At 45.2% G+C, this 27837-nt stretch overlaps 2 protein-coding genes across 13 annotated transcripts in view; one reads left to right on the top strand and one right to left on the bottom strand.

The window, feature by feature from the left end:
• Positions 1 to 25: 25 nt before the first annotated feature.
• Positions 26 to 13363, bottom strand: CCDC40 (coiled-coil domain containing 40). Of its 2 annotated transcripts, XM_037403445.1 has the most exons (20): positions 13254 to 13363; positions 12842 to 12967; positions 12017 to 12130; positions 11379 to 11547; positions 11023 to 11177; positions 10440 to 10523; positions 10132 to 10351; positions 9138 to 9295; positions 8174 to 8296; positions 7669 to 7790; positions 6682 to 6925; positions 6392 to 6574; positions 4843 to 5088; positions 3874 to 4087; positions 3128 to 3297; positions 2913 to 3004; positions 2213 to 2333; positions 1368 to 1556; positions 962 to 1120; positions 26 to 346 (listed from the first exon to the last, which is right to left on the bottom strand). In XM_037403445.1, the coding sequence occupies exons 2-20, from the start codon at positions 12938 to 12940 to the stop codon at positions 101 to 103; spliced, it is 3108 nt and encodes a 1035-aa protein (XP_037259342.1). In that variant the 5' UTR covers positions 12941 to 12967; positions 13254 to 13363; the 3' UTR covers positions 26 to 100. The 2 variants fall into 2 exon arrangements, with proteins under 2 accessions (XP_037259342.1, XP_037259352.1); XM_037403455.1 differs by lacking the exon at positions 12017 to 12130 and having other exon boundaries at positions 13254 to 13360.
• Positions 13364 to 13400: 37 nt separating this feature from the next.
• TBC1D16 (TBC1 domain family member 16) overlaps positions 13401 to 27837 on the top strand; it is a 33740-nt gene continuing 19303 nt past the window's right edge. For 3 of the 11 annotated variants that reach the window (XM_037403506.1, XM_037403515.1, XM_037403523.1), the window contains exons 1-3: positions 13578 to 13793; positions 20806 to 21044; positions 22102 to 22729. In XM_037403506.1, the coding sequence (XP_037259403.1) occupies positions 20867 to 21044; positions 22102 to 22729 (806 nt within the window). In that variant the 5' untranslated portion in view covers positions 13578 to 13793; positions 20806 to 20866. Of the gene's footprint in view, positions 13516 to 13577; positions 13794 to 20606; positions 20746 to 20805; positions 21045 to 22101; positions 22730 to 27837 lie in introns of those variants that run through there. The other 8 variants (XM_037403489.1, XM_037403497.1, XM_037403483.1 and 5 more) reach the window with 8 other exon arrangements.

The raw sequence follows: 27837 nt of genomic DNA, 5'->3' as shown, positions 1-27837 counted from the left end.
CATTTGTATGGTAAATATTATACTCTACACGTTTATTTTTTTATGTTTATTTACCAAGCCTGCAGCCCCAGAGCAAGTGCAGGCGGGTGTCTGTGTCTTGTCAGGCTTCCTGGGGGCCCAGCCGGGATTCCAAGCAGTGAGCGAGCCACTGGAGCGCCCCGTGGTGCTGAGGATGTTCCTGCTGGACCTGGTGGACGATGGCACGGATCGTCTGGAGCCGGGCCTGCAGCTGCCGCTGCTTGTCTCTCAGGGCTTGCTCAGTGCGGCACAGGGGCACGTACTTCCCTTCCTTCAGCGCCTGCAGATGCTTCTGGCGCGTCTGTAAGGCCACAAGCTCCAAAAGGTTCTGAGGAGAGCAACAACGGGAATTGGTTTGGCAGCAGACTGCACACAGAAAAGGACTAAGTACCTGTGACACAAATCACATTGATTTCTAACTGTCACACTGTGGAACAGAAGGGCTTCTTAAGGACAGTGCTATGACGTCCCCATAACGACAGCCAAACAGCATCCCCATCTGAGCTCACAGAACTCTGCACATCAAAGAAACACCCGCACATACAGGGCAACCCTTGCCAGGGCAGAGTTTCACCGACTTCAAAACTTCCCCAGGGGTCATTCAAGACCCTGAGCTGGCTCTCAAACTTGTAACATACGTAGGAGTAGCCAGCTCGCGCTCACAAAAGATAGTTGTTAGTAGATATTTTCAAGATACAATGTCCTTCAGGCTGATGTTCCTAGGTGAATGCTGCCTCACGCAAGTGCAGCTGCAGAATCAATTTAGGGCCACTATGAGCCCTCAAAATGTGCTCAGTAAACATAAAGTGTTTCTAAAATTACATGCCAAGCATGCCCGGTTCAGGACGGTGGCAACACAGAGACAGGGAGCTGGCAACAGAAGAAAGCAGCAGGTTCCATGTTCCATTTGGCTCGTGTGCTGCAAGGAAGCGGATGCGCTCACCCATCGTTTCTTGTTCCGAAGACATTCTGCATCTGAATCAAGGCCATGGCACTCTGCCTGCAGCCTGCACAGTTCTTGCTGCTTTTCTGAGAAGGCGGCACTAAGGGACGCTTGGGTGCTCTCCAGCTCCAGGATGGTTTCACTGCAGCCTTGAGCATTCTAGTAAATGGAAGAAAAGGAAATGGCAGATTCTGGATCTTCAGTTCAGCTGCATTCCCAGCCATACTCCCAGGATTCTTTTTTTAAAAAAAAAAAACGAATTTCCAAAACCTATCCCCTGTGTGGTACTGTACCTGTGCAGGCACAGTGTCTGTGTACCGACATCGCATACTAATTGCTCACCGGTGCTAATTACAAGGCAAATACAGGTTATGTGAATTCTTGCAGCCCTGCTTTACTTGCTCACCTTCTGGGTTTCACTGATCTTCTTTTTCAGCTCCTGTTTCTTGCGGTGGAAGTCGCTCTTCACGATACGTTTCTTATCTGTTTTGTTCTGACCCTCTCCACGAATCACTATCGCCTCTCTACGAGAAACAGATGCCTCCATATCACGAATCATCTTCTCCTGCTGCTTCATCAGCTGGCCATAGCGAACCTGCCATTTGTCAAGATACAAAATAGGCTGAAAATAATGTTTACAAGTGGTACCTAACTGAAATCTGTGTGGTACGTTCCATCAACATAAACCAGAAACATGTGACATGTGAGCACTGGCAAGCCAAACTAGCTCCAAATCCAAACCTAGTTTGCCCTGTGCAGATCTGAAAGCCAGAGGGCTGGAGTATCAACTCATCTAAAATAATTTTCAAAATGTTTCACTGGAACTCGTTAGCAATAGCAGAAGAGCAAAAGCATCCTGAGAATGAAAATGAAGAGTTGCTTTGCCAGAAGATAGAAAGACTTCCCTAACCATTTATTAAGATGATGCAATATTTAGCAATTAACGTTTCTTTGCTTATAAATTGGGGTCATAGAACAAGGTGGCAGACATACTACATTTTAAATAGGTTTCTCAGGTGTATCTAGATGCTGCTGCAGCCTATTACACAGCATGTACATGGAACACAAAGTGCATGCGTGCTGGATGTATTTCATTCAATCTAGCTGCAGGGTGGTAAGATTTCCAATACTGCTATGGCCTCAAAGATACTACTTCTCCAGCCTGTTTCTCATCTCCTGCCTCACATTTCAGCAACTCCAAATCTGAATAAATTGTGTGCAGCTCCTCAGTCCTCTTTCCCAGTGCCTTACTTGCATTCTGTGAATCTCTCTTCTCATGGCTGGCATTTCGCCTTGCCCTGTCTCAGAATCCACCACTGCACGCATCTCGCTTGTCAGCTGGATCTTTTTCTCCCATAGCTTGATTTGATGCCTTCAATAACAGAAAGGGAAAGCAATGTCTTTGTAAACAACAGAAAGGATGCTCTGTACATCAGTGGCAGCACACTCCCAAGATCAACTCTGAACACAGAGCTGAATGGTTTGGCAGCAACGAAAGATTTGCAAACGGGACATGTAAAAGGGCAGCAACAGAGCAGCATGAAATCGGGCAGGAAGCTCGGCAATTTAGAAAATGGCATGATGACTGTAAATACAGGCATGCCTAGACTGACAGGGGGCTGATGGACCCCAATTAATTGCCCAGTGTGGCCCACTGGCTCTGAGTTCCTGGCAGAAGAGATAGCATGCAGATCTTGGCAACATCCAGCATAAGCAAGCATGCTGGGATTGTTAAAGCCAAAATCCTCTCGGCTCTTGCTCATTCCAGGGACAGCTAAAGCCGCTTTCAGTTTCTGCATTTCAAAAATTCATTAAACTCATCTTCTCCAAGGACAGAAGCACATCTGCTGGTGCTGGTTCAGTCTGATGACTGGAGAAGAAAGGCAACATGGACACATAATATTAAAGTTCAAAGACTGTGGCACAAAGCAAGAATCTCTCTGGTACCTACTCTGCTTCCAACAGGCTGTTCAGGAGTCTTTCCTTCTCCTCAGTCAGTTGACTGTGCCTGTCCTGCATCTCAACTAATTCTTTTTCTGCTGCCTAGATTTGGGAAGTGTGAAACAATACAAGACTGTCAGACTGAGAAAGTTTTACAGGGTCACTATTTGCCTCTGATCTGCATGGGAGATCAAGACCTGGAAATGAGATGTCAAGCCTCTGTACCTTGAGAGAGCGTACAAACTCATTCTCTGCAATAATGTTGCCATACTGCAGCTCCTCACAGCTGCCGTTTTTCTTGTTGATCAACACATTCAACTTTATCAAGTCATTTGACATGTTCTTCATGTGACGTTCAATCTCTTTCTGTTCTTTAGTTTCCTGCTGAATTTCATCTACAGGTTAATGTAAAAAAAAAAAAAAAAGTCTTAAAACGGGAAAAAAAGTCTTACCGTTCCCCATGAACACTGGGTGGAATACAGGCAAGGTGTGACAAACTGCTATTAGACCAGACAACACTGTGTGCGGAGCCACCTGTGTCCCACATACCCAGCCAAAACATTTTTCCACAAGCCCAAAAATCAAATAAGGTTTTGAAGGAGACTGCTGTGGAAAAGAATTAATTTTAGCCAAGGAAAGTGCTATCATTGGTGGGGACATTTACCTACGAACTACCTGCAAACTTTATTTAAGAAGTATAACAGGTGATGCAGTCACTTAGCATTCAACTGTGTCAGTTGAGACAGCAGGATCAATCCTTATAGGAAATAACAACACGCAAAACAGCAGAAGGTGCCTGGCTTTTAGCCCCACAGTGCAGTGCTGAGGTTGTTTGCATTATTGGTCACATATGTAGGAGCACTGAGGGCATTCTTTGGTGAAGGTCTAGCATTACCTGTCTGTAAGCCTTCACTCACTTTTTCCTCCATTCACGGATTAACATTTTAAGAAAGAGTTAGGGAATTACTTACTTTCAGTGTGCACCTTCTTCTGCTGCATTATTGTGATCTGTTTCTTTAACATGTCCAAGGAGGCTATTTGTTCCTCCCGTTCATGTGTTAACTTGACCAGCTCTTTCTGCTGATTGAGCCAGGACTTCTGTAATGTCATCACCTCAGAATCATATTCTTCTATCTGCTTGGTCAGCTTATGGATCAAAATTTCCAATGGTCCAAATTCTTGCCCCTGTATGAGGGCAAGGTTTGAGATAAATCAGGCAGAAGCTGCTGGAGCACTTGTTTATAGCATCACTGCAGAAGGCTGGTCCAACTGCTGAGATGCCTACTAAATACTTCAGCTATACTGTTATTTTGTCAGTTACTTTCTGCCTCCATTCCCCATGAGTTGGATGGGACTAATCATTCCTGACCTCACAGGAATAAATGCAGCAGAAGCCCCGATGGTTCTCGGACACTGTGACGGAAGGCCTGCCTCAGCTCTTGTAACAGGTACATCCGGACACTCAAAAGCGTGCGCTGTAGTACTCGTTTTCACACTGGTACCTGTAAAGGTCTTATGGCTCACTGTGCCAGGGACAGATCACGGTATCATCTGAGCAGGGCCAACCATCAAGTGATGGAAGTCACTCTGCTTGCTCCATTCTCCCCTCATCAGTCTTTGCAGATTTTATAATGAGATTCTATTTACTCCCAGAGTATTGATGTCACGCAACATTTTCATCGGGTGCAGACAACTCCCTGCAGAAATCTGTGCTAGGCACACCCTCATTTCACAACTCCCAAATGCCAATTCCTCTTTGCATGCATTAAGAACTGTTTGACAAACGTAAACATTTACATTAACTAGTGCAGCTTTTAAATCACCATACTGATGCCTGAAAGTTTTAACTCTCTGATGCTTCTGCAGTTACATTTATCAAGGATATCTGTGGTCACCACAAAGAAGAAAATCAAATTTGGGGCAAACATAAAAGTACATACCCCTTGCTGAGAAAGAATCATCTCCAACCTTTTGTTGTACTGGCTGATGATCCCTTGCTTGTTCTCAGACAGGAGACTGCACTTTGCAATCTCACTTTCCCTGCAGCTGATCAAATCACAGATATTTTTTACTTCCTCATCCAGCTCACAGAGTGTTTTTTGGAGAATTGTCAGCCTGCAGTTGGTATGAGTTGCATCCAGAATAACCTGGGCCATATCATTCTCAACTTTGGAAAAACGCACCTCCTAGGAGTATCAACAGACAGAAAACAAATTACTGTCACCAGTAGCAAGTCATTGATTTGTAATGCCCATTTATCAAAGCACAGGAATCAGGGGATTTAGATTCTACTCTCAGGTCTGTAGCACACAAGCTGTAAGCAAGCTCCTTACCCTCTCTGTACCTTTGTTTCTCCATCTATTTACAGGAGATAGCAATATTTACCTCTGCCATAGGCTGTTGAAAAGCATTAAGGAGCCTAAATATCCCAAAACCCTGTAAGAGACCATACTCACCACTTTGCAATTACTTTCCCTGCCCAGATATCTCTAGTTGTCTGGCTAACAGTAGTAGGACATTACTTTATTGTACTTTCTCCACCATACCTGACAAACACATCCCTCACCTAACAACACCTGTACTAGCCAGAAAGCATGGGCATGCCTTTTTGTTTGAGTGCAGTGTGAATACAACCCGGTAATTTTCAAGAGCCCGTCTGCTACTTCTGTGCAGCCTGGACCACACTGTGAGAGGTTACAATTTGGTCTTTTCCAAGTCCATAGTCTCTGTACTATATTCAACACAGATACTAATAGGAGTCAACGTGAAATACCCACTTGTTTGTGTATCTGTTGGGAAGGAGGGTGAAGGGGCCTTTCTCACAATGGAAGCCAGTACTGGAAGTCCTCCAGTTACTTAAGGTATGCCCTTGATTTAAAAAAGCTGGGGCAGGCTGAAGTAACCCACAGAAATACAGAGGTGTGAGTGTGTTGTGTCAGTTCCAGCCCACACAACTTGGTATGATAAATACTATGCTGAACCTTCTAGTTTTTCTATCTGTACCAGTTATACACTCCCAAAGAGAGCAGCTTATCATGCCATTAAGATCTGTGGGTCTGGTTTGACTGTTCCTTGGATTGTAATCCTTACTTAGGAACAGAGAGCATGCCTGTATCATGTTTCGTGATGGAGTATAGAGGTACGAGTTAATGTGGAGTATAGAAGTACCACCTATCTACCGTCTTCCTCTAATACGAAAGAACTGGTAATACTTTATAGTAAATACTCCCATGATTTATCATTCTGCTGTATTTTGTTAATAAATAAAGAATAGTATGTTATGTGACAGGCCTTTTTGGCCAAACTCTCTCACATATACCAGAATCCTGCAATAGGATCGCTGGAAGAAACAAATTGGAGTCACAAACCCAACAGACCTTCAGTTGCAGAACCAAAAACCAGAATGAAGACACTGACAAAACACACTTGAGAAACACTTCTCCAGGTGGTTTCCTTCCCCTGTCCTCCCAAATAGAAGAGACACTATACCAGATCTGTTTTTCTCTTGTGAAGTTTTGCAGTCAGCTGTGAGAAGTACTTTGTAGCTTTGCTGGACATCATCTGGTCCCGAAGCTTTGCCAAGATTTCATTCTCCATCTGTTCTTTGACATCAGTTGCTTTCTCTATATCCTTATTGATGGATAACAATTCATCCAGATGAGTAGCTTGATCCTAAGAAATATGGCAGACAGAGACAGGATCACTACAACTGTTTGAGGAGGGGTATTAAATACCCATGTCCAATTCAAAAAGATTCTTCTTTCATGGAGTCTTCTCACCATCTTGGTCCTACTGAGGGCCTGCTCTGTCTCATGGAGAATGCGACTATAGGTGCTACATTCAACCTTCAAGGCCTCCTGCCTTGAAAGGCACTGGGCAATCAGTTTCTTTGTTGTGTTGGCATTGCTCTGTGAACGGTTCAGGATGGTGACAAGCAACTCATTCTTCTCCTCCTCTTTCCTGATGAACTTTCTGCAGGCATGGATGTCTGTTTCTAGCAGCTCGAGGTCATGTTTGTACTTACTAGAGAGGCAAAGAGGATGGAAAATCATCACAGGGATTGATATGTGTGCTGAATGGTCATCTACAAATTCCCCTTTTCAAACATGCTATTGCAGCAACAACAGTCAAGAAGGAAGATCTTTATAAATGCTAGTCTGTTGTGACAGTGCTGAGTCATCAGAAGATGGATGGAGACATTAAGATTTAAAAGGAAAGGTATGTAGGAAAATTAATTCCTTCTTTCAGTCCTATTCCTACCCCCCAGTCTTACCAGAATGCCACCATATAAAAGCATGTTGTTTGTTCTCGGAGAATCAGTCAAGCTTTAAGACTCCAGACCAAGTAAACATTTCCTTTGGCAACAATAGGAAGGTCTTCCTGAAGATTTCTAAAGGCATCATAAAAACCCTAACCGAAAGTGACAGATAAATCCTCCTTGATGTCTAACTTTTTGTATTGAGAGATGCTTCAAAGGTGAAGGAACTCTTTTAAAGGAATAAAATATGAATAGAATAACTCTAAACAGCTTTAAAAACTTCACACATTTTGAGGGAGAGTTGTGTTTCAGATAAAGGAAAACAGTAACAAAGAACTGTGCTTCTTATCTTTTAACCTTATTATGTGCCTTAGAGCAGCAAACTTGTTCTGCCTGACATATCCTGCACATACAGTGATAAACTTGACAGAAGACATACTGCTCCTTTAAGAATCCCTCCTATCCAAATTATTCGAGGTCTCTCCTGGGGCTGTTTCAGATACTGTACCTCAGCAACTCTTGTGTGGCAACATAGGCTTCATCTCTTTGCTTCATTCCAGCCAAGCTACTATTCCACTGGTTCATCAGTCGCTTTTTCTCCATGTTAATAGCCTGTGCTTCCATACGAGCCTAGGGAAGAGAGAGTTGGTAGAGAGGATGAATCTACACTGTGTTGAAAACCCAAATACCTGTTACAATGCAGTATTTTTTTCTGTTCATAATATGCTGGGCAGGAACAGCTTCAACTAACAGCTGTCTGGTTTATTGTCACACCAGACTACAGAGCATAGGTCTGCAAGAAAAAAAAATACTGAGAAGGTGGGGTTTACAAGCAGTTCTTAAGGACAAAGGGAAAAGAAAAGAGGAAGAAAAAAAAGTTGTCTTCATTTCCCCAAACAGGAACAAACTGTAGAATTCTGGCCTACATTGTACATACCACGTGAGCATGAGCCAAAGGGGTCAGTCCCTCCAGGGGGAAATATTAACCAGCAGCAAAAAAAGCACCCTCCTACCTCATTTACCGCTTGCCGAATTACTTTTGTGTCCTCTGCCTGGGCCACAAACTGAGCTTCAAACAGAACAATCTGTTCTTGTAGTTCACAGGCTTTTCTTGTTAAGTGGTCCAATAGAAGATCCTAAAGAGTCAGAGCCAAACAGTTCAGGATGAGTAATATAATCTCAGTCTTAACCAACTACACTCCACCAGAATAACATAGGCTAGAAAAGGAATTAAATTGGCAACTGGGTTAGATTTGATTCCTACTGAAACTTTTCCATTAGTATAAAAATGGCTCATAAATGCAGCAGTGACAACTTTCAAGAGACTGAAACCTTCTTTGCTGATTTTTTTATTATTCCATTTGCAGTAGTAAATTGATACTTTTGATCTGAAGCAGCAGTCATTCCTGTCAGCACAGATTATATTGCGCCACCTCTCCAGCTGCTGGGAATCTTAATCATTTAATGTTTTAAAATCCATTGTTAAAAAACATTTAAATCTATCTAATTTCAACTGTTTGCATGCAATTCTGCATTAACAATAATCAGTCTGGGCCCTGCTGCAAGCAGAAGGCAGCAGAGGGAGCTCCAGCACATTTTCCAAGTTCGTTGTTCATCCTAAAACTCATTGTGACTCAGAATAATTTTCCAAGACTTGAACATATGATACCTCTTCACTAAATACCTTTCTGCCCCCACACCCCCCTTTGATTGAGTGAAGAGTGATTTTCTATTAAAAGGCTTGTCAAAAACCTTTGGGTACTACATGCCACTATCTTGGTGATGGGGATCCTTCTAATTTTTCAAAATAACTGTGGGTTCCCACCTCCCCAGTTATTTGGGATAAATGTCCTCACACATCTTCTATGACTCAGTCACTATAGCCTTCCTTCTGACAAGGCAGCACATCCTCCAAGACTCACTGCTGTCATCTGCATTAATTTATTTATTTATTTTAAAGAAGACAGTACTTGATACCTGTTTTTTCTTCTCCACCTCAGCCTGGACCTTCTCTGCCTCAGCCTTCTTTGTTGACCGTTTCATTAGTAAAATATTATGACGCATATCCTGGTCCATATTCTGCATGTAGAAGAGACGCAAGGCGAGGTTTTCAACCTGGGTCTGCATTGCAGACACTGGGGAGGCAGGAGGAAAAATATTTACAGAGAAGTATGTTTGTAGGATACACTTTAAACAGAGACAAAAAAGAAAGAAATACAGAAACACCCAAAGCAAAAACTGCACACCTACCAGATAAATCAGCCCTCCCTGAAATAAGAATTTACATCAGCTTTGGAGTACAGCTCCACAAGCAAAGCTAAAAATCTTGGTAAGCAATTCCTTGATTCCCAGCACACAGAATCCCAGGAAATCAAAGAAGATGCCTCAGGAGGCTATGTATCCACTCCTCTGCCCCAAAACAGAACTGTCTCTTTCTCAATCTGCTGAATGCTTCTCTAATTTTTTAATAAGCTGCAGAAATTTTCTAAACAATTTATTTTAATGCTTAGCTCTCCTTGCCATTGTAATTGTTTTACTGTTTCCTGTCCAGATGCCTGCAACAAAAAGAATTAATCAAGTCCATTTCTTTGGCTGGAATGGGCTGCCACATGGCTAGTGCTGTCGTACTCCTGGATGCCCCTGATGACCTACAGCCTTTTCAGTCTCATCACACCCTGGCAGAGATGCAACAGAGCGACGGGAATTTTCCTCCTGCTAAGTCACAGAACAGCCTATGTGACAGAACAGTTTTAATCCTAAAGACCTTCTAAGAAAAGTACAGCATTTCAACATGGTCTTAGAAACAATAGAAATGATATGGCAACCAGGAATATCTGTGAAACTTTTTGATGAGTGCATTATTCCAGATTAATTTTACTGTGACTTTCAATCCAATGCTTGACTTACATTCAAATTCATTTCTCCACATAGTACTAGAATTAGGAAATATTGCAAGAACTGCCTCAGTCACCTTTCTTGCATTCATCATCTCTGTTCTGACACATCTTCTTATAAGTAAGCCTGAGGCCTTCCAGTTCCTCTTCCAGCTGCAGACGCGCTGTGGCCATCTGAGAACAGCGGTCACGGCTCTTCTCCAGTTCCATCTGCAGATGGGCCAGCTGCTGCTGTTCTCCATAAAGAATCACCCCAAGCTCTTCCCTCTGTACTTTGCTCTTCTTCACTGCTGTCCTCTGCAAAAACAAGAGGAAATCAGCCATTTCACTTCAGCTTGGACAGGGATGGGCTGCTGTGGGAAGGCAAAGAAAGAATGACATGTACCAGTTCCTGAAGCTCTAGGCTCACTTCTTCTATCTGCTTAGTAAGGTAATTCTTCAGAGTAGCCTGGAATCTTCTCATCAGAGGCTGTAAAGAAGTATGACATTGATAAACTTTAGCATATTTGTGTAAATAAATTATGAAGAAATTTTACTGCTACTCAGTGGGAGTAATTAAATAAAGCATCTTATTTTCTGCCATAGACACTCACTAGAGCAAGTGAGAAGCATTATACAGTTGGTATTTGTTGACATCAAAAAGTGACTACTGAGAATATCTGAAAGTCAGAAACATATCAGAAGAGCTACATCTGAGAACCCATACACTCACTCTTGCTGCAAGTACTTCTCTTTCAGGAGTACTGAAGAGTATCAGATTTACCCACTACATTGCTCACTTCTGAACCTGCAACTTCAGGGTTAATACTGAGGCAGTAGACACAGTCAGAAGTTAGTACTTTCACAGAAGCGATTTTTAAGCATGTAGTTTTAGCACACAGCTAAGCCACTGCTTACAATTTACCTCACACATTTTATACAAATAAAAATATCAAGTCTGCGAAGGACAAGGTTTGAGGGCTTCTCACATGTTCTGGATCCAAGACAACCAGTTCTGTTTTTTCTACGGTTTCCTCACTTCTGCTTATTTCGTCTTCCTCAGCTCCATGCTGCTGGCACTCCTTTTTCTTTCTTTCGTCACCATTCTCACTAGTAAACTGACGGAGTTGCTCAAAGGCAGACTCTGAATAGAGAGAAATGGGTTTTCCAATGTTACCTGGACACCACTACCACCACCACCCAAAAAAGGGAAAAGATAAAGGCTTAGGTTTCACAGTATTATGCCTCCAGTTGCATTAACAATGATCAGAAAGGGAGAAAACTAGAAACTGTGCTTGACAGATGGTATCAAGTATTGTACTGTTAGTAAGGAACTGAATGATACCTGACTCTGTGCAGCTGCTCAACTCCACTGACACTGCAGATGCCTGCAGAGGAGCTCCTGAAGGAAGGGAAGGGTTTCCTCTGTCTGCTATCGGCTGCTCCATGTCACCCAGTTCAGGAGGACATCTGTCAAACTCTACTTTGTCTGAGAAAGTCTCAGGAGATTTTTCCTGAAAGATAAAATCCATCACCTGAAACAGCTTTTCAATCTAACCCTATTTGCACCTAAAAGTCTGCTTATTTTTGTCATCATGAGACATGAAAAATGCAAAGAATCAACAAGAGGGTCTTCTTCTCAAATTAGTGCACAAATACACTGGCAAAGTTGTGTCACTCTTGATTAAAAAAAACACTTTACGCATATACAGCACAACAAAGGAATCTCTCCAGTTTTGGCAGAGCTTTTGTATACTTTGTGATTGACCAGTTAGCTCCTCTCTATTCCGATTCTGATTGGGTTTGTGTTTGCAGTAATAAAACTGCACCAGGAGAATATTAAGTTACAAATACTGGTCATACGTTCTGTGAATAAGATTATATACATTGTTACAGTGCCTCACTTCTGCAGAGAACATTAAGTTACAAATACTGGTCATATGTTCTGTGAATAAGATTACATATATTGTTACAGTGCCTCACTTCTGCAGAGCCAACAAACAGCTCTGTAGCTCCACAGATCTCTCTTTCTGCTTGGTCTTCCAGAGGAACGGACTCTTCCTCTTCGTTGTTGTTCCCATTCTCTGCTTCTATTGCCTAGTATACAATGCAGGTGAAAAGCAGAATAGCAGGGTTATAACAGGTTGTGGGGTTTGCTTAACAACAGGTTGTGGGGTTTGCTTAATGTTAACACTACAGTATTGTAACAAGTACTTTTTGTCAAGGTTTAATTTAGAAGTTCAATCTCATTCGCAAAAATGGTCACTCAGCTAGTGTTAAGACAGAAAGATCCTGACAAAAATTCTACAAACCACTTCTAATTTCACATTTCTAGCTCACATCTATTAAAAAAAAAAAAAAGCCCTTAGGGATTTATTAAAGAAAGTCTTCCAGCTTGCACTACATGTAGCCAAATTATTCTCCTCTTCCTTTTTATAAAGACATTGTTTTAACCCATATCATCATTTGCCAAATTCAAGTATTGTGCAATACCAATGGAAGAAGAAAACACCAACAAACCTCAAAAAAAGAGCCCAAGTATGCACATCTATGAAATGTGAATAGCTTTCTTTTTAATGCGTCTACAGCAGAAATACGCTATCTAAGAACAGAGAGAGAAACTCATACTTCAAGATGCTGCTGACACAACAGTAACTAGATTTACTTTTTAGTGACTTTTTTTATAGGCAGGGCAAGACTGCAATAATTGTTTGCTTTTCTTCCTATTGAAACTGCTTCCATGAAGAGGTAGATCTGTAAGGAACCCATGGGAACACGCTGCCCTGTAAACGTTTCAAAGGAAATCACCTCCATAGCAAGATGCGGTGGAACTCTGATAACATTCCACTCAGTGGAGACGAATTCCACCTCGGATCCCTCTGCCGCGGCACCGGGGGCCTCCTCCATGGGGCTGAGGCTGGGGCTGGCCTATGCCTACAACCAGAGCACCCCGCGGGGGAAAGAGTCAGCGGCAGCCCGGCATCTCGGGCCCGCCGCCAGCAGGCCGCCCCTCCGCCGGGGGCTGGGCACAGGCAGCCAGGGAGCGGGCAGGCCGCGGGGCCGGGCGGTATCGGGCAGGGAGGTACCGGGCCGCGGGGCCGGGTCAGGCGGTACCGGGCCGCGAGGCCGGGCGGTACTGTGCAGGGAGGTACCGGGCCGGACGGTAGCAGGCCGGGCGGTACCGGGCCGCAGGGCAGGGCCGGCCCAGACCCGCACTCACCCGCCGCCGGCAGCACCACCTTTCTGTTGCCAGGCGACGTGTCAACACGTGGTCACGTGAGCGCTGTGGGCCGCACCACCTCACCCCGCGGAGGGGGATTGGGGCCGCACCATCTCAGCCCGTGGGGGAGGCGGGGGACAGCGCGCTCGGGCCGCCCTACCCCGGGCCACACTACCTCAGCCCGCCGCTGCCCGCTGGGCCCAGGCGAGACCCGCGGCGTCCCGGCCGCCATGGCCGCGCCTGCCCCGGTGCGGGGCAGCAGGTAACGGCGCCGGAGGCCGGGCGGGGCGTGCTGGTGGTGGAGGGGGGGGCTGTCCCCCTTCGCCCTTCTCTCACCGAGGCCGCCCTGAGGCGGCTGCCGGGCAGCCGCGGGTCACGGCGGCGGCGGCGGCGGCAGGCGGGGCCGCCGGGCGGGCACACCCCCACCGGGCCGGGCCGAGCCGAGCCGGGGGAGTGGGGCGGCGGCAGCGGAGCCCGGTGGGGGCGATGGCTGGGGGCCCGCCCGGGGCTGGGCCGCTCAGCCGGGACAAGTTTCCCTAGGTTCGTCTTTGCCGGTAAAAGCGGCGGGGCCGCGGGGGACGTTGCTGGGTACGGGCGCGTTGAGCGGCGTGTAACGGCGGGGCCGGGCTTCTGCGCGGCGGGGGGCGGCAGCGGGGCCCCGGCTGCCCCTGGGAGCGGCTGCCCCAGCCCACCCGGGCCCACTGCTCGCCACGTGTGGGGCTGGCACCCGGTTTCGTGCCTGGGGAGGAGGCACCCGGTGCTCTGCCCGGCGCCCTGGCGCTCCGTCCATTTTTGTTTTATTTATCCCGTTCTTTGTCCTCCATTCCCGCGCTCCCCCGCCGCCGCTGCCCCGGGCCCGCCAGAGCCCGGCGGGGGGGCGGCCGGGGTGCTGCCCCCTGGCCGGCTCGGGGCGGGCAGGTAGCGGAATGCAAAGGAGTTCCCAGACTTTATCCTCTGCTGTTTTGGAGTGGCTTCGTACCACTTGGGGTATTTTAACGATTTCCTTGCTTTTAGGGAGGTGGTCTCTCCAATTACCCCAGTACCTACCCCTTCACTCGCTCACTTCTGTTATCAGCAGAGATGTGAAGATGGATGGTCGGGATCCTTGGCAATTATTTGATGTATGGCCTTCAGGCGCTCCAGGGCAGGGATTACAGGGTGATATATTGCTGTAGGTGTTGCTGACACTCTGTAAAATAACTCTGCTTCTTCCTCTCGGAGGTCTGCCGTCTTTTCAGTTCTCAGGCTGGTAGCTTGGCTCGCAAAGGTATTATGTTCTTAGTCGCCACTCTGAATAGGAAGTAATAAAGCTGAAAGATCTTTTAAGAGAAAACAGTAGAAATGTTAAGACCAGAACAGCTCAGGGTAAAAACCTCAGGCCTGCTGCTTCTTTTGTAGAAGCCTTCTCTAAGTTTGTAGGCTTAGAGGGGTTCATTCTTGTTCTGATGATAAATTGGCTAAAAACAGAGAAGTCTCTGAAAGCTGCTTTTCTGACCCTGCATTGTATTTCCTGAATATCTTGGTTTGTTTTGTATGTCTCGATGCCTGCTTGGTGTAAAGCTGGAGAGCTGGGATGGGGCAGTGTGTTGCTTTCTCAGTTTGGCATACAAGAAGGGAGGGCAGCACAGTCCTGCCTGTGGCAGGGTGAAAAGGAGACCGTTTCAATGTGTCAGAGATGCGTGGTTTGATGTCTGTCGTATTAAGAAAAGACTTCGTAATTACTTTATCAATTCAGCCTTGAAACCAGGTTCCTGAGATTTTCAGCTGCTGATATTTAGGAATCTAGTACTGTGAGTGTTATCAGGCCACAGCTACAGGATGCTGGGGAAAAAAAAGCCATTAAAACGTTACCTACTGCACAAACACAGCAGTTAAGTAATATGAAATGAAGTTAATCTTAGGATGGAGGAACACGTGGCACAAATAATAATTTCTCAGCACCAAACTGTGTGCTGTGGTTTGACTCTTAATGCTAGAGAGGTGGTAAGCTTTTTATTTGCTTTTTTATGCCTAAGCAGGTGTGGCTGGGAGCAGCAGGCAGCATTTCATTTCCCTTTTTATCTCTGAGTCACAAACTTGCAGTATTTAGTCTGCTGTCCCTTTTTTACCTTTTCAGCTGAGATGCATCTGAGTGAAATCTGTTCCACTGAAGTGACTGGAATTGGGATTGTGTGAGTGTCAGGATTTTGCTGGTGACTGCTGTTACTTTTCCTTTACTCTGCACTCAGCGGGCCGCTGCTGCACCAGCAGGTCAGCAATGAAAGACTTTTTGGTGACCTACATAATTCTCCCCATGAAATGGGATGACTTCAGAATGGCTCCCTATGGTAAACTTTTTTCCTTGATTTGGCTAGGTCATATTAAATAGCTCCAGCTAATAGCTAGTAGTTTTGAAAGCTTCCCCCACCCCCCAATGTAGCAGTATGGCAATACAAAGGGAAGGTTGTTACAAGGGCTCTCATGTATATATAGAGAAGTATAGATCAAGTGAGTGACTAACTGAGGGTTGCACAGAAAATCCAGTCAGAAGACTGGAAAGAAACTGTGAGTTCTGACTCCTGGGCTCCTGTACTTGGTCTCTGGTCGCTCTGCCTTCCAGCAAACTGTAACCTATGCTTGAGCTACCAGAGATGCAAACCTGGTATTTTTTTTTCCCAAGGGGAGGAAGAGGCAGGAACTTCTGCAATATTTGAGCCCTTCCCAGTGCAGTGACTTTAGTCCTTAAATATGTGAAGTCAAAATTAAGTTATTAAGGGCAAAAAAGAAAAAAAGCCTGTGGAGTTTTTCTTCCTTAAGCTATTTCATGCTTAAATTTGGTGCTGTTGTTTGACAGCTTGTGTTTCTCCTCTGTGCCCAGACATGCTGTAGGTCTTATGTTTCAAGAGCCCTGTAACTCGACTTACTTTGCTTGTAAAGCTATTAAACTCTTGCACAGCAAATTTGCCCTCGGAGCCACAAGACCCACTGCCAGGCACAAAGTGCTCAGCAGTGTGACTTGTCGGCTGCAGCCAACCCAAAGTGCAAGCTGTCATATGCCTCTATAGATTAAACTTATTTGTGAGAGAAGCCTTGTTGCCTTGCATGCTCACAAACTGCTCCAGTGTCAGCGTGTGCTGTGCAGACCAGGAGTAACGTGCTGGAGCCTGGGTCAGCCCATGCAGGAGCCCTGCATTGCCCTCCTGTGCCAGAATACAGGAACCTTGTGCAACCGGAGGCAGCAACATTTGGTCCAGCAGCATCTGCCAAGCCAAACAGGATTTTGTTGATCAGTTTGTGAGAAGGGGAAGGGCATTTCTAAGGGAGGCGAGCAGCCGGTGTTACTTGAGATGCTGCTGGCTGGAACTGGTCAGGCTCTTGTGAAGATTTCTTGGGGTGATTTCAGAAGTTGGCTCCCCAGCACATTAGTGAGATCTTGTGTAGCTGAGAAGTGCTGGCATTGACTGGGAGAGCAGCCAGGGGCTGCGTGAACAGACTCGGTAGCTGTAGCAGAGATTTTTAGTGGCGACAGTTGATGTGTGGGAGAAGAAAATGTATGTGTGCTTAATAAATATTGGCACTCGGCAAGAGCTTATCAGCTAATTCAGTGCTTCAGCTTGTGGAGAGCTGGGTTGTCTCTGCCACATTGATTAGAATCCCTTCAGATCAGGGGATAAATAGAAAATTAATATGAAAAATACTTTTTTTTTTTGAATGGTGCTAATTTAATGCTGCCTTAGCCACAGGACAGTTCCCGCCTGTCTTCCAAAGCTCACACAAGAGGCAGCAGCAATACCTGCTTCCCTTGGTGACCCAGGCCCCATGGACTGTGCATGCAGATGTTGTCCCACATAGACAAGGGCTGAGAATAGAGCAAACCCTGCAAATTTGGTCTCCTTGTTATTTGCTGATTTGTGTTGTATGAACTCCTGTCTTTTAGGAAGGAAAGGTGCATTCACAAGCCGTTTCAGAGACTTTGGGGGTTGTATAGGTAGACTAGATGACCTTTGGAGGTCCAGGCCATCATTTGGTCCTAGCTGGGACTGACTGCCTATCTATTTCTGTGGCCTGTCTTTGAAACCCCTCAGTGATGGAAATGGCTTCTTCAGGTTGCCCTGTCCTGGTACACCATTGTCCCTGCTATTAGATTGACTAAACTAGTTAATGCTTGCCACAGTTTAACTGCCTTACCACTTCTGCTGTCCTCCATTGACAGCTCTTCCTTTTTATGGCACTAATAGTTCCCATGTACAAAGACTTTTAATACATTTCCCTTTCTTTAATCTTCCCTTGGCAATCTCTTTCCACACTCCAGATCACTCTTGTCACTCTCTCAGAAAATGTCCAGTGACTTGCATCTGTTTTTCTTTAATTCTGCAAAGCTACACAGAATTCCCTAGCCTGTGGCAATGGTGAAATACTTCATTTGAGTCTTGCTGGTGATACTTACATATCCCAGTATATTTGGCTACTTGTTTGCGGCTTTGTGGTGGTTTCTGGTTTCTGATGCATAGGTCTTCTGCAAAACAAATGCGACAGACTAGATTTCTGTGCTGGCAGGACACCATATTTTTCACCTTATGTCTTTTGTTTTGTTTCCTCTTCCCAGCCTGTGTGTGCATGTGTGTATCTGCTGCACTTTCCACCTGCAGACCAAGGTAGTGCTGAAGCAACAGGTGTTCTGCAGGATCAAAGCAATATTTCCCTTTAAATTCCTCTGCTTTCCAGGGAGCAGCTTTTGATCTTTACCTGTTGCTTTGTTCTTTCTGTGCTGTGTAAAAGCTAATTATAAGTTGCCTCTGTTGGCAGACAAGTCCTGCACCTCTGCCCAAGTTCCTGAGAGCCCCTGGAGAGCTGCAGTAGAACATCACACAAGCTCTTGTTCCATACATGCATCTCCATCTGCTGTCCTTAATAGGAAAAGCTCACCTGTGTTTTCTGAGGAAGCATTACCCAGTTAACAGCAGCAACTAGCTGGTACCACTTTCCTTCTGTGTGAGGGCTACAAAGATGATGGGGGGACTGAAACATGTCCCTCACAAGGGAAGGTTGAGAGAGCTGGGTCTGTTTAGCTGGAGAAGGGAGCACTGAGAGAGGATCTTACCAATGTATACAGATATCTTAAGGGCAATGTCAGAGGATGGAACCAGCTTCTTTCCAGTGGTGCCCAGTGACAGGACAAGGGGCAATGGGCACAAACTGCAGCACAGGAACTTCCATCTGAATACAAGGAAGAATTTCTCTGCCTTGAAGGTGACCAAGCACTGGAACAGGCTGCCCAGAGTGGAGTCTCCTTCTCTGGAGACTTTCAGAACTCTCCTGGACATGATCCTGTGCAACCTGCTGTAGGTGGACCTACTTTAGCAGGGGGTTGGACTAGGTGATCTCCAGAAGTCCCTTCCAACCCTCACCATTCTATGATTCTGTGTGGAGGTTTAGCACTTTTAGAGTTCTGATAAAATAGCTGAGGTCTGGATATCCAGGCTGGTTTCAGTCTTGACAGCAACAGGACATAGCTGAGCCAACTGTGCTGCCTATAAAATGTTGTGGTAGCAGATGACCCTCTTCAGATGTGCTGGAGGCTCAAGGCTTCTGATGCCATACAGGTTGCTCCACATCACAGCTTCAGACTCCCTCGCTCTGTGTTGAAACGATGGTGTGTTGTAACTTGGTGGTCAGAAGGAGTTGCAGCAGAGTTTACTGTGTATTCTTGCAGGGTGCAGTGAGAGGAAAGGTGACTGGCTCTTCACGGTGGCCAAGGCAAATTACTTTTCCAAGGTGTACCATGGTTTTTGGTGATGTGGACAAAAACGAGCATATGGCTCTATTGGTGTTTGGTTTTTTGGGGCTGAGACATGAAGATACATGTTGTGTTTGGTGCTAGAAGGAGACATGAGTGCGAAGGACTTGCAGAGTAATTGTCTTCTCCAGAACACTTGCTGGGCACATTACATAGCAGGGTTGAAGCTTCTCCGTCAAGTTCCAGCAAAGACTGAAATGCAGAAACTGCTTATGCTGTGATTCAAGCTGACAAATCTAGTGATTGCCAGTTAAACCAATAGTTTGTCCTTTAATGAAGGCTCTGTCAACTACTTGGCAGTCTCATTTGCAGTCTTCTGTATGTACAAATCTGTCAGAATCAGGACAGCTATTTTTCTTCCCTGCAGTTTTCACTCTGCTCTTTGAGAAATGCTGGTTCTGTTTGCCCTTTCTGCCTTCTTGCTTCCTTGTGTGTCTGGAGATACCATTAAAATCATGCTTAAAGAAATCAGAGCTATTCAATGTTTGATGATGCTTGCTTTAGGCCCCTAAATGTTTCCTGCATCCAGTGCCCCTGACAGTACAAGTCAGGGCCTATCTGCTTTTCTTTTTATTTCTGGCTACCCATTGCATGCTGAGCAGACCGTGGTGTGGGACTTGTCACAGGGAACACACTGAGCTGGTATCTCCACATGCTTCCCCTGGGCCTGGGACCATGGTGATATATGGTGTGTGCTAGGTCAGACCGGCCCGTTCACAAGCAAGTAAGGCCGTGTAAATACAAAGGAGCAAAAGTAGATGTTTCCTCTGCTCATGTACTTTTGGCAGAACAGAAACTACCATGCCTCTGATGGTCTGCTTCCCAGCTAGGGACAGCAGCAGCAGGCAGAGCCTGCTCCACGTTGAATTGCATTGGGCTATCTGTGGGATTGCTTTGTGCCAGACTGTTGTTTCCACACATTAAGTCTAATTTGTGATCTGTCTCCTAAATAGTTTTATAGCTTGGGTGACCCTTCTGGATTCACAGCCCCAATGAGAAGCACATCTCATTTGAGTACAGAGCTTACCTGGTGATCGGTTGGGGATCATACTCCACAGTTAGCTAAAGTTACCTATTGGTGGAGGAAGTGTTTGTCCTGAGTTGACATGCTGTACTCTGCTGTTGGAAACTGCCCACTCTGTTGAATATGGGTCTCTTGCCACTTACCTCTGAAAAAGCTCTACTTAACCATCACTGCTCAAAACAAGAAAACAAACAAATGAAAATCCCAAACCAAAAACTTCAAGCGCATAACAGGAATATGCCAAAAAATGATAACACAAAATTAACTTGTTTTGATTAATATTTTTTCGGAGATCAGTGGTTACTGTGGATAAAGTGGCAGCCCCTTGTTTAATGTCATGGTCTCAGCAGTTTTTCTGTGCTGAAGGAATCCCCCAGGGTCTACTCTGACTCTCTTTGACATCCCCAGGACAGTGATACATCGGGCAGCTCTGCATCGCTGCATTCTCTTTCTTAATGGGCGATTTTCAGTGACAAGCATTACTTTTCTGTTTCCTCCCCACAGTTACTATTAAAATGTGGTTTTTTGATGCCTTCATATTTCTTTGTTGCAGAAAAAACCATCCTGGGATTCTGTACTTCAGCACGTTAAAACAGAGGTGATGTTTCAGATCCAGAGCATTTGGAGGCTCTTGCTTAAGTTGTAGGATTGGTGCAGCAATTGATGGGAGACCTCTTCCTTCTCAGACAGTGGTAGGCACATGCTGTGCTGTCAGTATATTTGTTCCAATGCACTTCTTTCTACCTTCTTAGCAGATCTTCTGAATTTGACTCCTAATTAGAGCTGACAGATAATGGAAACATTCCCTTGGCGATGTCTCTGGGGCGACTCCTCCGACGTGCCTCTTCAAAAGCTTCTGACCTCCTGACCTTGAATCCTGGTGGTGGCAGCAGTTCCTCTTCCATACTTGATGGGGAGATTATCTACTCTAAGAACAATGTCTGTGTCCACCCACCTGAGCTGCTACAAGGCATCGGGGAGCATCATCCAGGTGATAGGGTGTTGCAGACACTGCTCACTCACTCTTTTTCTCTCTCCTGGGGTGTGTGTTTGTATCAAATTCTACATCTTGGGCTCTAAAGAATGAAAAGATGCCAGTGGGGGACCAGGCAAGGCAGTCTTACAGAAGATTGAGGAAAGCCATCCACAAGCTGATCCATCAACTCTTCTTTTAATAGGAAATTTGATGCTATTTCTCCTGTTCTAGCATGGTTTTACTTATTTTATTAAGCCCATTCGTATGGCCGAAGATTGACAGTTGTCATTTGAGGACAGTAACTTCTGTTGCTCTTTCAAATATACTTGAACAATTATGTTCAGGAAAGCCAAGTATCATCTTGTAACTGTCATTGCTAGGGTGGCCTCAACAAGCATTGGTAAAGGGAAAAGAAAGAAAACCTGATTGTGACTGCATGCACTGGAGTAAATGAAGAAGGGACACTTCTCTGTCCCTTTATTGTCATCTGTGACTCTGTTCTTTCATGTTTTCATCAAAGAGAGTAGTGACTGCTGGCTTAACTTCACAAAACTAATTATTCTGTGAACACTGACTCACACTTCCCTTTTTGTGTGTCTGGCTTTTTTTTTTTTTTTCCTCTCCTATTGGCTTTCCATGAAAATTGTAGCCCGTTAGCTACACTAAAGTAAATGTTCTTGAGAAATAAGTGTTTAGCTGGCACTTGAAATTGTTTAACTAACAAACAGTAGAAGTTTTTCATGTGGCAACATATTTCAGAATTTATTCTTTATTAGTAATCCATCCAGGAAGTTGAAGTATTTGCATGTCATTTCTATGTCTGCTTAGGCCAGATGGAATTTAGACTATTCAAAAGCCATATGCAGACTTGAAATTCTTTGTAAATACTGAATAATGTTGAGCACCCCACAATTAGTTTGGCAGAATTCTGTAGTGGTAAATAAAAGGGTTTGTTTTGCTCATGTGCAATGGTGGTAAATGGGGGAGATGGGGAAGGGCAAATTTGAGGCTCAGTTTCCTTAGAATAAATCTGTGTCATGCCATGACTGATTGCTCCTTTGCTCTCTCAAAGGCTATTTGTGCTTGTATATGGAAAAAGATGAGCTACTCGGAACCACGCTTATCCTTGCCTGGGTGCCAAACTCCCGCATTCAGAGGCAGGATGAAGAAGCCCTTCGCTATATCACTCCTGAGAGCTCCCCGGTCCGTAAAGCTCCCCGCAAACGTGGCCGCCACACTCAGGGGTTTGGTGTTGTCCGTCAGGCTTCCCCCACCGAGCAGAAAGGGGCAGTGATCCTGAAAGAAGACATCCTAACTGTGTCACAGCTTGTGAAAGATTTGGCTTATATCAGCTCCCCCTCTTCAGAAGGGGAAAAGCTCTCCCAGTGCTACCCTGTGGCAGACAGCACCCGCCGGTCCCCCCAGCCTGCCCGCAGTGACTCAGGAATCCTATCGACAATCAGCTCTCAGGAGGAGCAGAACAGGTCAGAGCTGTCGGTGGAGGGGACAGAAGGAGGTTTGGACTGCAGGCCAGAGCCAGGGGAGGATGAGGGCTCCTTGGAGCTGTCTGCTGATGACGTGAGCAGGGACAGTACTTTTGACTCTGATTCCGATGCCTTCTCTTCCCCCTTCTGCCTCTCTCCCATCAGTGAAGCCCTTGGGAAAAGCAGTAGTTCAGTGTTTCTGGATAATGAAAACAGGTGAGTGCATCCTTTTCTCTGGTGTCTAAGTTGAATAGCTGGGTGCTGGTTGCTGAGCTTGGAGAAGCTTCACCGTGGCATTGGGGTGAATATCCTGTCTTGCTTCAAATACTTGTATAATTTACAGGGAACTGTTCTCTAGCGAGTCCGGCTTCTGCTCAGTGAACTCTGGCCCCAAACATTCAGAGCTTTATATGGGTAGTCTTTCAGGTGAACTGTCTTGAGCCCTGGAAGGAGCATTACTAAATTAAAAAGGCCCTTTGTTGGTTTAATTTGCTCCGCTGAGGAGATGTGCTAGTTACTTCTTGTGGAGAGCCACATCAAAGTGTGTGTCTGACTTCCTCTGAGCTGTGGGTGCCTCTGCAAGGCACTGTGTTGACATGAAGGCTGCACGTATGAGCTTGTTTTGCTGGTGCTTATAACATAGTCCCACTTAAGACACATAAATACTTATTCTTGCATGTTAACCTGGATATTTTAGTCAACACTGCTTATCTAAATGTCAGTGTTTCTCAATGGTGTCTGCAGGAAATCCTATAAAGGGGAAAGAGGGCACCTTGGCAAAGGGATAATGAACAGTAGGATACCTATATAACTTACTGTACTGACACACAATGTTTCTGGCTTTCTGGTCTGTGCCGTGTATCACTCATTTCCATCTTGGGGAGGATGGGTGTGCTGCGTTCATGAAGCACCATGGGGCTGATTTTAAGGATATAGCTCAACTTTGAAACCTCACCTGAAATTAGGAAAAATGAGTTCTCTGTGCACATCCGCAATGTACAGACTACATTAAGACTTGACATTTGAAGAGATTTTTGCCTCTTTTCTGGGCTGATCTCAGGCCCAGAGAATGCCAGTAAGAACAAGGTTTGTGAAGGAAGTATTCTAATTGATTCAGCTCTCTCTGGGTATTTCAAAACACTTCAGTGCAGTGGTGTCCGACTTTGTATCAGCTTTGCATTTGATACGTGTCCTAGCAGTATGCTTCTAATTAACTGCGAGCCCACAGGGATTTCTGGGCTTGAGCTCTGCAGCAGCTGGGTGGGCAGTGGTTTGAGCAGCACCTCCACGCAGCCAGCGCGGCTGTCGTGTCCCATCCCATCCCACTGAAGCTCTCTCTGGCTGCAGAGGGACACTGCGAAGCAGCTGCAGGGTGCCCAGGGTGGGCCTTTGGTTTCCAAATTGTTCATGGGGTCTCTTAGCTCTCTAAATACTCTGCCTGACAGTCTTTTCTGACAAGTATCCATAGGAATGTAGAAGACTTAGGAAACGACATAAATGTTACAAAACACACGTTGAAAAAATTTTAGAGGCCTTTGAGTAATGAAATATTATTCCTAATAACTGACTTTATTTTGTTCATTCCTAGGCTTTTTGTCCCATTCAGATTGTGTTCTAACACTGGGCTGCTGCTTGGGGGTCGAAACTTGAGTTGCGTACACTTTCAGAGAATGTTGTATTGGTTTAGAAATTTCTTGGCTTTGACTTAAAAAACAGAAAAACCCCAAATCCACTGCAACCAAAGCCTCTGTTTAAGACATGCAGATTTTTTTTCCCTTGAAGCAGCACTGACAATCTGTGTGTTTGACCTGTCTCTGTCACTGAAAAAAGGTTGGGGGTGTGAGGGATGTTTAAGCATATTTTTTTAAATTAAGGTTTAAATTAAATGCTTCTGTGAACATTTCTGTGTTCCAGCAGTGATATTCTTAAAAGAAAAATGTTTCAGTCTTTTGGCATGTGTGTGAGGGAGCCGTGGTCTCAGCTGTGTCCCAGTTCACCCACATACCCTGAGTAAGGGGTCATTATCCCCACTTCAGTAGTTAGGCAGGAGTAGTGAGGGGACACATTGAGAATAATGTCCTAACTGCTGAAAATCAGCAGATTGAACATGTCCTGGGGAAATCCCAGTCCTTGGCCATGTGCTGTCCGAGGCACGCAGCAATCTCTTAAGAGCTTTTGTGCCCAACAGCGTGCACCAGGAGAGGAGCTGGTGCGGAGCGGTGCCAGCACAGCAAATGGCAAAGCACGTTGTGGTTTAACTGTTTTGCAATGCTCTGAGCTTGCTAATAGTGTCAAGGAAGGAAGGAACTACAGTTTATTGCATCTTCACTACCTTGCCTGTGTCATGCAGTGTTTCCCTGTTGTTTCGCAGCCTGGCTCTGGCGAGCCCTCTGCCGGCTTCTCTCACCGGCTGCCCAAGGCCTGACAGCTCCAGCAGTGCAGAGCCTGGCTTTGCAAACACACTGTTCTTTTTTTCTTTTTTTTCTTTTTTTTTTTTAACTCCTCTGGCACCAGTCTGGAAGATTTACACAGTTATGCAGCGCTTATAATTTGCAACAGATTAATAAAACAGACCTTTCATTGTTTGAGACTTCAGACTTGAAAGGCTTTTGTCCAGTGTGCCCATTTTCTATGCCAAATTTGTTCTTCCCCATAGAGCTCCCTTGCATGGTATGTGCAGGATCTTACAAACTGTTTGAGTCTGAGATTTTGCATTGAATACTTTGCAAAAGTCTTGTCAAAAAGAATTCTCTTATTTCCTGTGTTCATCCCAGCATTTTGGGGGGCGGGGGATGCTGTTTCAGAAGTCACTACAAGCATGAGAACAGCTTCCTTGTTTCTTAAGGTTTTTATTTTTTTTTCTGCTGGCTGCTTCCCATCTGAGCCAGAACTGGAGTGTGAACAAAGTTTGTGCTGCTGGCAGATTGTTTCAACTCTTTCCCCTCCCTACCTCCTGGTCGCCACCTCCTCCCTGCAAAGAGGAGCGAATGTTTCTGGTTATTTCCCTCTGCATTGGGGAGTTGTAAAGGGAACTGTGCTTTTCCCTGTGATTGCTTCAGAAGCTGAAGCAGTGCGTTGCAGCGGTGTTTCAGTCCACCCGCTTTCTTTCCATGCAATTAAATATTGTATGTGACATTGTGGAAGAATTAGGATGTACATGTAGACTTGGATCAGATGAAATCAGGGGCTCAGCAAGCTGCTTGCCGAAATATCCATATGACCAGGAGTCAAAGTGCCTCTTGGGGTATCTATGGAGAAGGTGGCCTGGGCAGAAGGGAGCCAACAAATGTACCGGTGCATAAAAACAGGGAGAGGAAGGAAGGAGGGAGGTAGGCTTGCAAGCATTTGAGTTGCACAACAAGTCAGTCATTTTTAAGTCAACAACTCGCCTGGTAGAACATAAGGAAATAAAAACGTATCCATTGTTTATGGGGTTGTTGGTTGGGGTTTTTTCCCTCTCTTTGCTTCTCTGTTTGACAGGCTGCCAGGGACCCCATGCAGCGATTGATGTTTTTCCTCCCGTTTACACAATTCCTCAGGCTAGGAGCTATGGGAGTGTCCCATCACCAGCATACACATTTTTGCTCCTCTTTTTAGACAAGCATGGCACTTCTGCATCGTGCAGTCATCTCTTATGGAAAGGTGGCTTTACTCTCTTGGGTTTTGTGTCCTTGTTAACTCTGGGGGCCCCTTTCTGCCATGGTACGTGGTTCCTGCAGGGAGGTAGCTAATGTGGGAAATGCCTGTATTGGTAGCAGCTTTGTCATTGACTACATTTCTGTAGGAGAGCAGAAATACTGGAATTAAAATCATTTCATTCTGTTCCTTTTACCCCCTGTCACTGTTGTTTGCTGTCTGTCAGGAAACATTTGCCTTGTGGTCTGAAGGGCACTAATTCAGGACAACTGTACACTATAGCCAGCTCTGGCTTGCAGCCACCCTGGTAAATTACTCAGCTTCCATTTTCCCCATCAGTAAAGTGAAACTAAAAGGTTTTTGTTACATCCTGGCAACCAAATAGCATCTGACACCTATATAATGTCTTTCAGCCGATGCTTCTGAAGTTATTTTAACTGACCATGACATCAGATCTATAGCAATCAGTTGCAGAAGCACTTAGTGCTCTGTAAGTAGAGTTTGTTTTGGGTTGTTTGGGCTTTTGGTTTTTTTTTGGTGCCATGCTAGAGTGATCCCTGGTTTTCAGGAGCTTTCTCTAGCAATGGATGGTAGCCTGCTAAAGGCTTTTCAATTTGGTAGTAAACTGCAGTTGCTGTTACCTGACAAGCACTGTACAAAAATGCTGAAGAGGACAAATAAATGCTGGAATTAGTTCCTTGACTAACTTCAAGTTGGAATGTTGATCGATACAGTCAGAATTTGGCCTGAGAAGCCTTGGTAGTGGAATCCTATGAGGGGAACTTGGGGCAACATCTGGCCAGAGGTCAGAGCTCTGTGAAGGGTCCCACAGGTGATGGAATAGATGCCAGATCACACTTCCACAGCACTTGTTTTCAAGAACAAGCAGAAGCAATGTGACCAATGTGGTCATGGCTATCAGTGCAAGAAGGAAACATCTTTCATAAGGAGGTGATAATTTTAGCAGGCAGTGATAAAAATAATTAAACCTTTTCATAATGGAGCTAAATGATGGTATAGTTCTCATGTTCTTCAGCAGTCATGAATTCATGTAACAGAACTATGACAGACGGTCTAGGGTAAAGAACACAACACAAGGAAAAACTCCTTTGGCGTTGCAGTTGATGCAATTTTTGCAGATGTGTTGCACATCCTGTTGTTAAGCCTCTTCCCAGGGAGCTAATCAGCAAATTACCTTCTCACAAGGGAGCAGGAGCGGAGGCACAGCGTTATGGGAGGGTGGCAGCAGCTGCAGGAGCGGGTGGTAACAGAGCCTGCGGTGTTGCATCATGTTGTTTTGGCAGCTCACCTGAAAGGCTCAGTGCTGTGCAGACCTCTGCAGAATAAACAGGAGGCAAAATTATAGGGGAAATGAGCTGGAATTAGTGTAAACTGGCAGGAGCTTTAGAGTCATCAAGAGGTTGGGGATTCATAGCTGTTGTAACAGAAGTGATTATATTCTTAGAACCAAGGGAATTGGTCACAGACTTCAAAATCTCCTGTAACTTCTTGCAGCATCTTACTTTTGATTTTAGCTTTGGGGATGAGCACATGGGGTGCCTCGCTGCTTCTGTTTCAGGACCTTGCCTGCACTAGTATGTTTTGTGATTTAAGACACCGAAGCACCTAATTGCATTTGTACCCAAACCCATGCCCAGGAGAAAAATATCCCCAAACCCTTCTTCCAT

Source organism: Falco rusticolus, chromosome 1 (assembly GCF_015220075.1).
Source record: "Falco rusticolus isolate bFalRus1 chromosome 1, bFalRus1.pri, whole genome shotgun sequence".
Taxonomy (NCBI): domain Eukaryota; kingdom Metazoa; phylum Chordata; class Aves; order Falconiformes; family Falconidae; genus Falco; species Falco rusticolus.
This window is presented reverse-complemented; position numbering and strand designations above follow the sequence as displayed.

Bases quoted from the DNA above. Each gene is read 5' to 3' on its own strand.
- CCDC40 (XM_037403445.1), bottom strand. From the start codon at position 12,940: ATGGAGGAGGCCCCCGGTGCCGCGGCAGAGGGATCCGAGGTGGAATTC. The intron at 3,298-3,873 runs GTAAGTAATTCC...ATTAACCTGTAG, and splicing joins GAAGAAGGTGCACACTGAAA to ATGAAATTCAGCAGGAAACT. The intron at 3,005-3,127 runs GTACAGAGGCTT...TCCCAAATCTAG, and splicing joins AGTTTGTACGCTCTCTCAAG to GCAGCAGAAAAAGAATTAGT.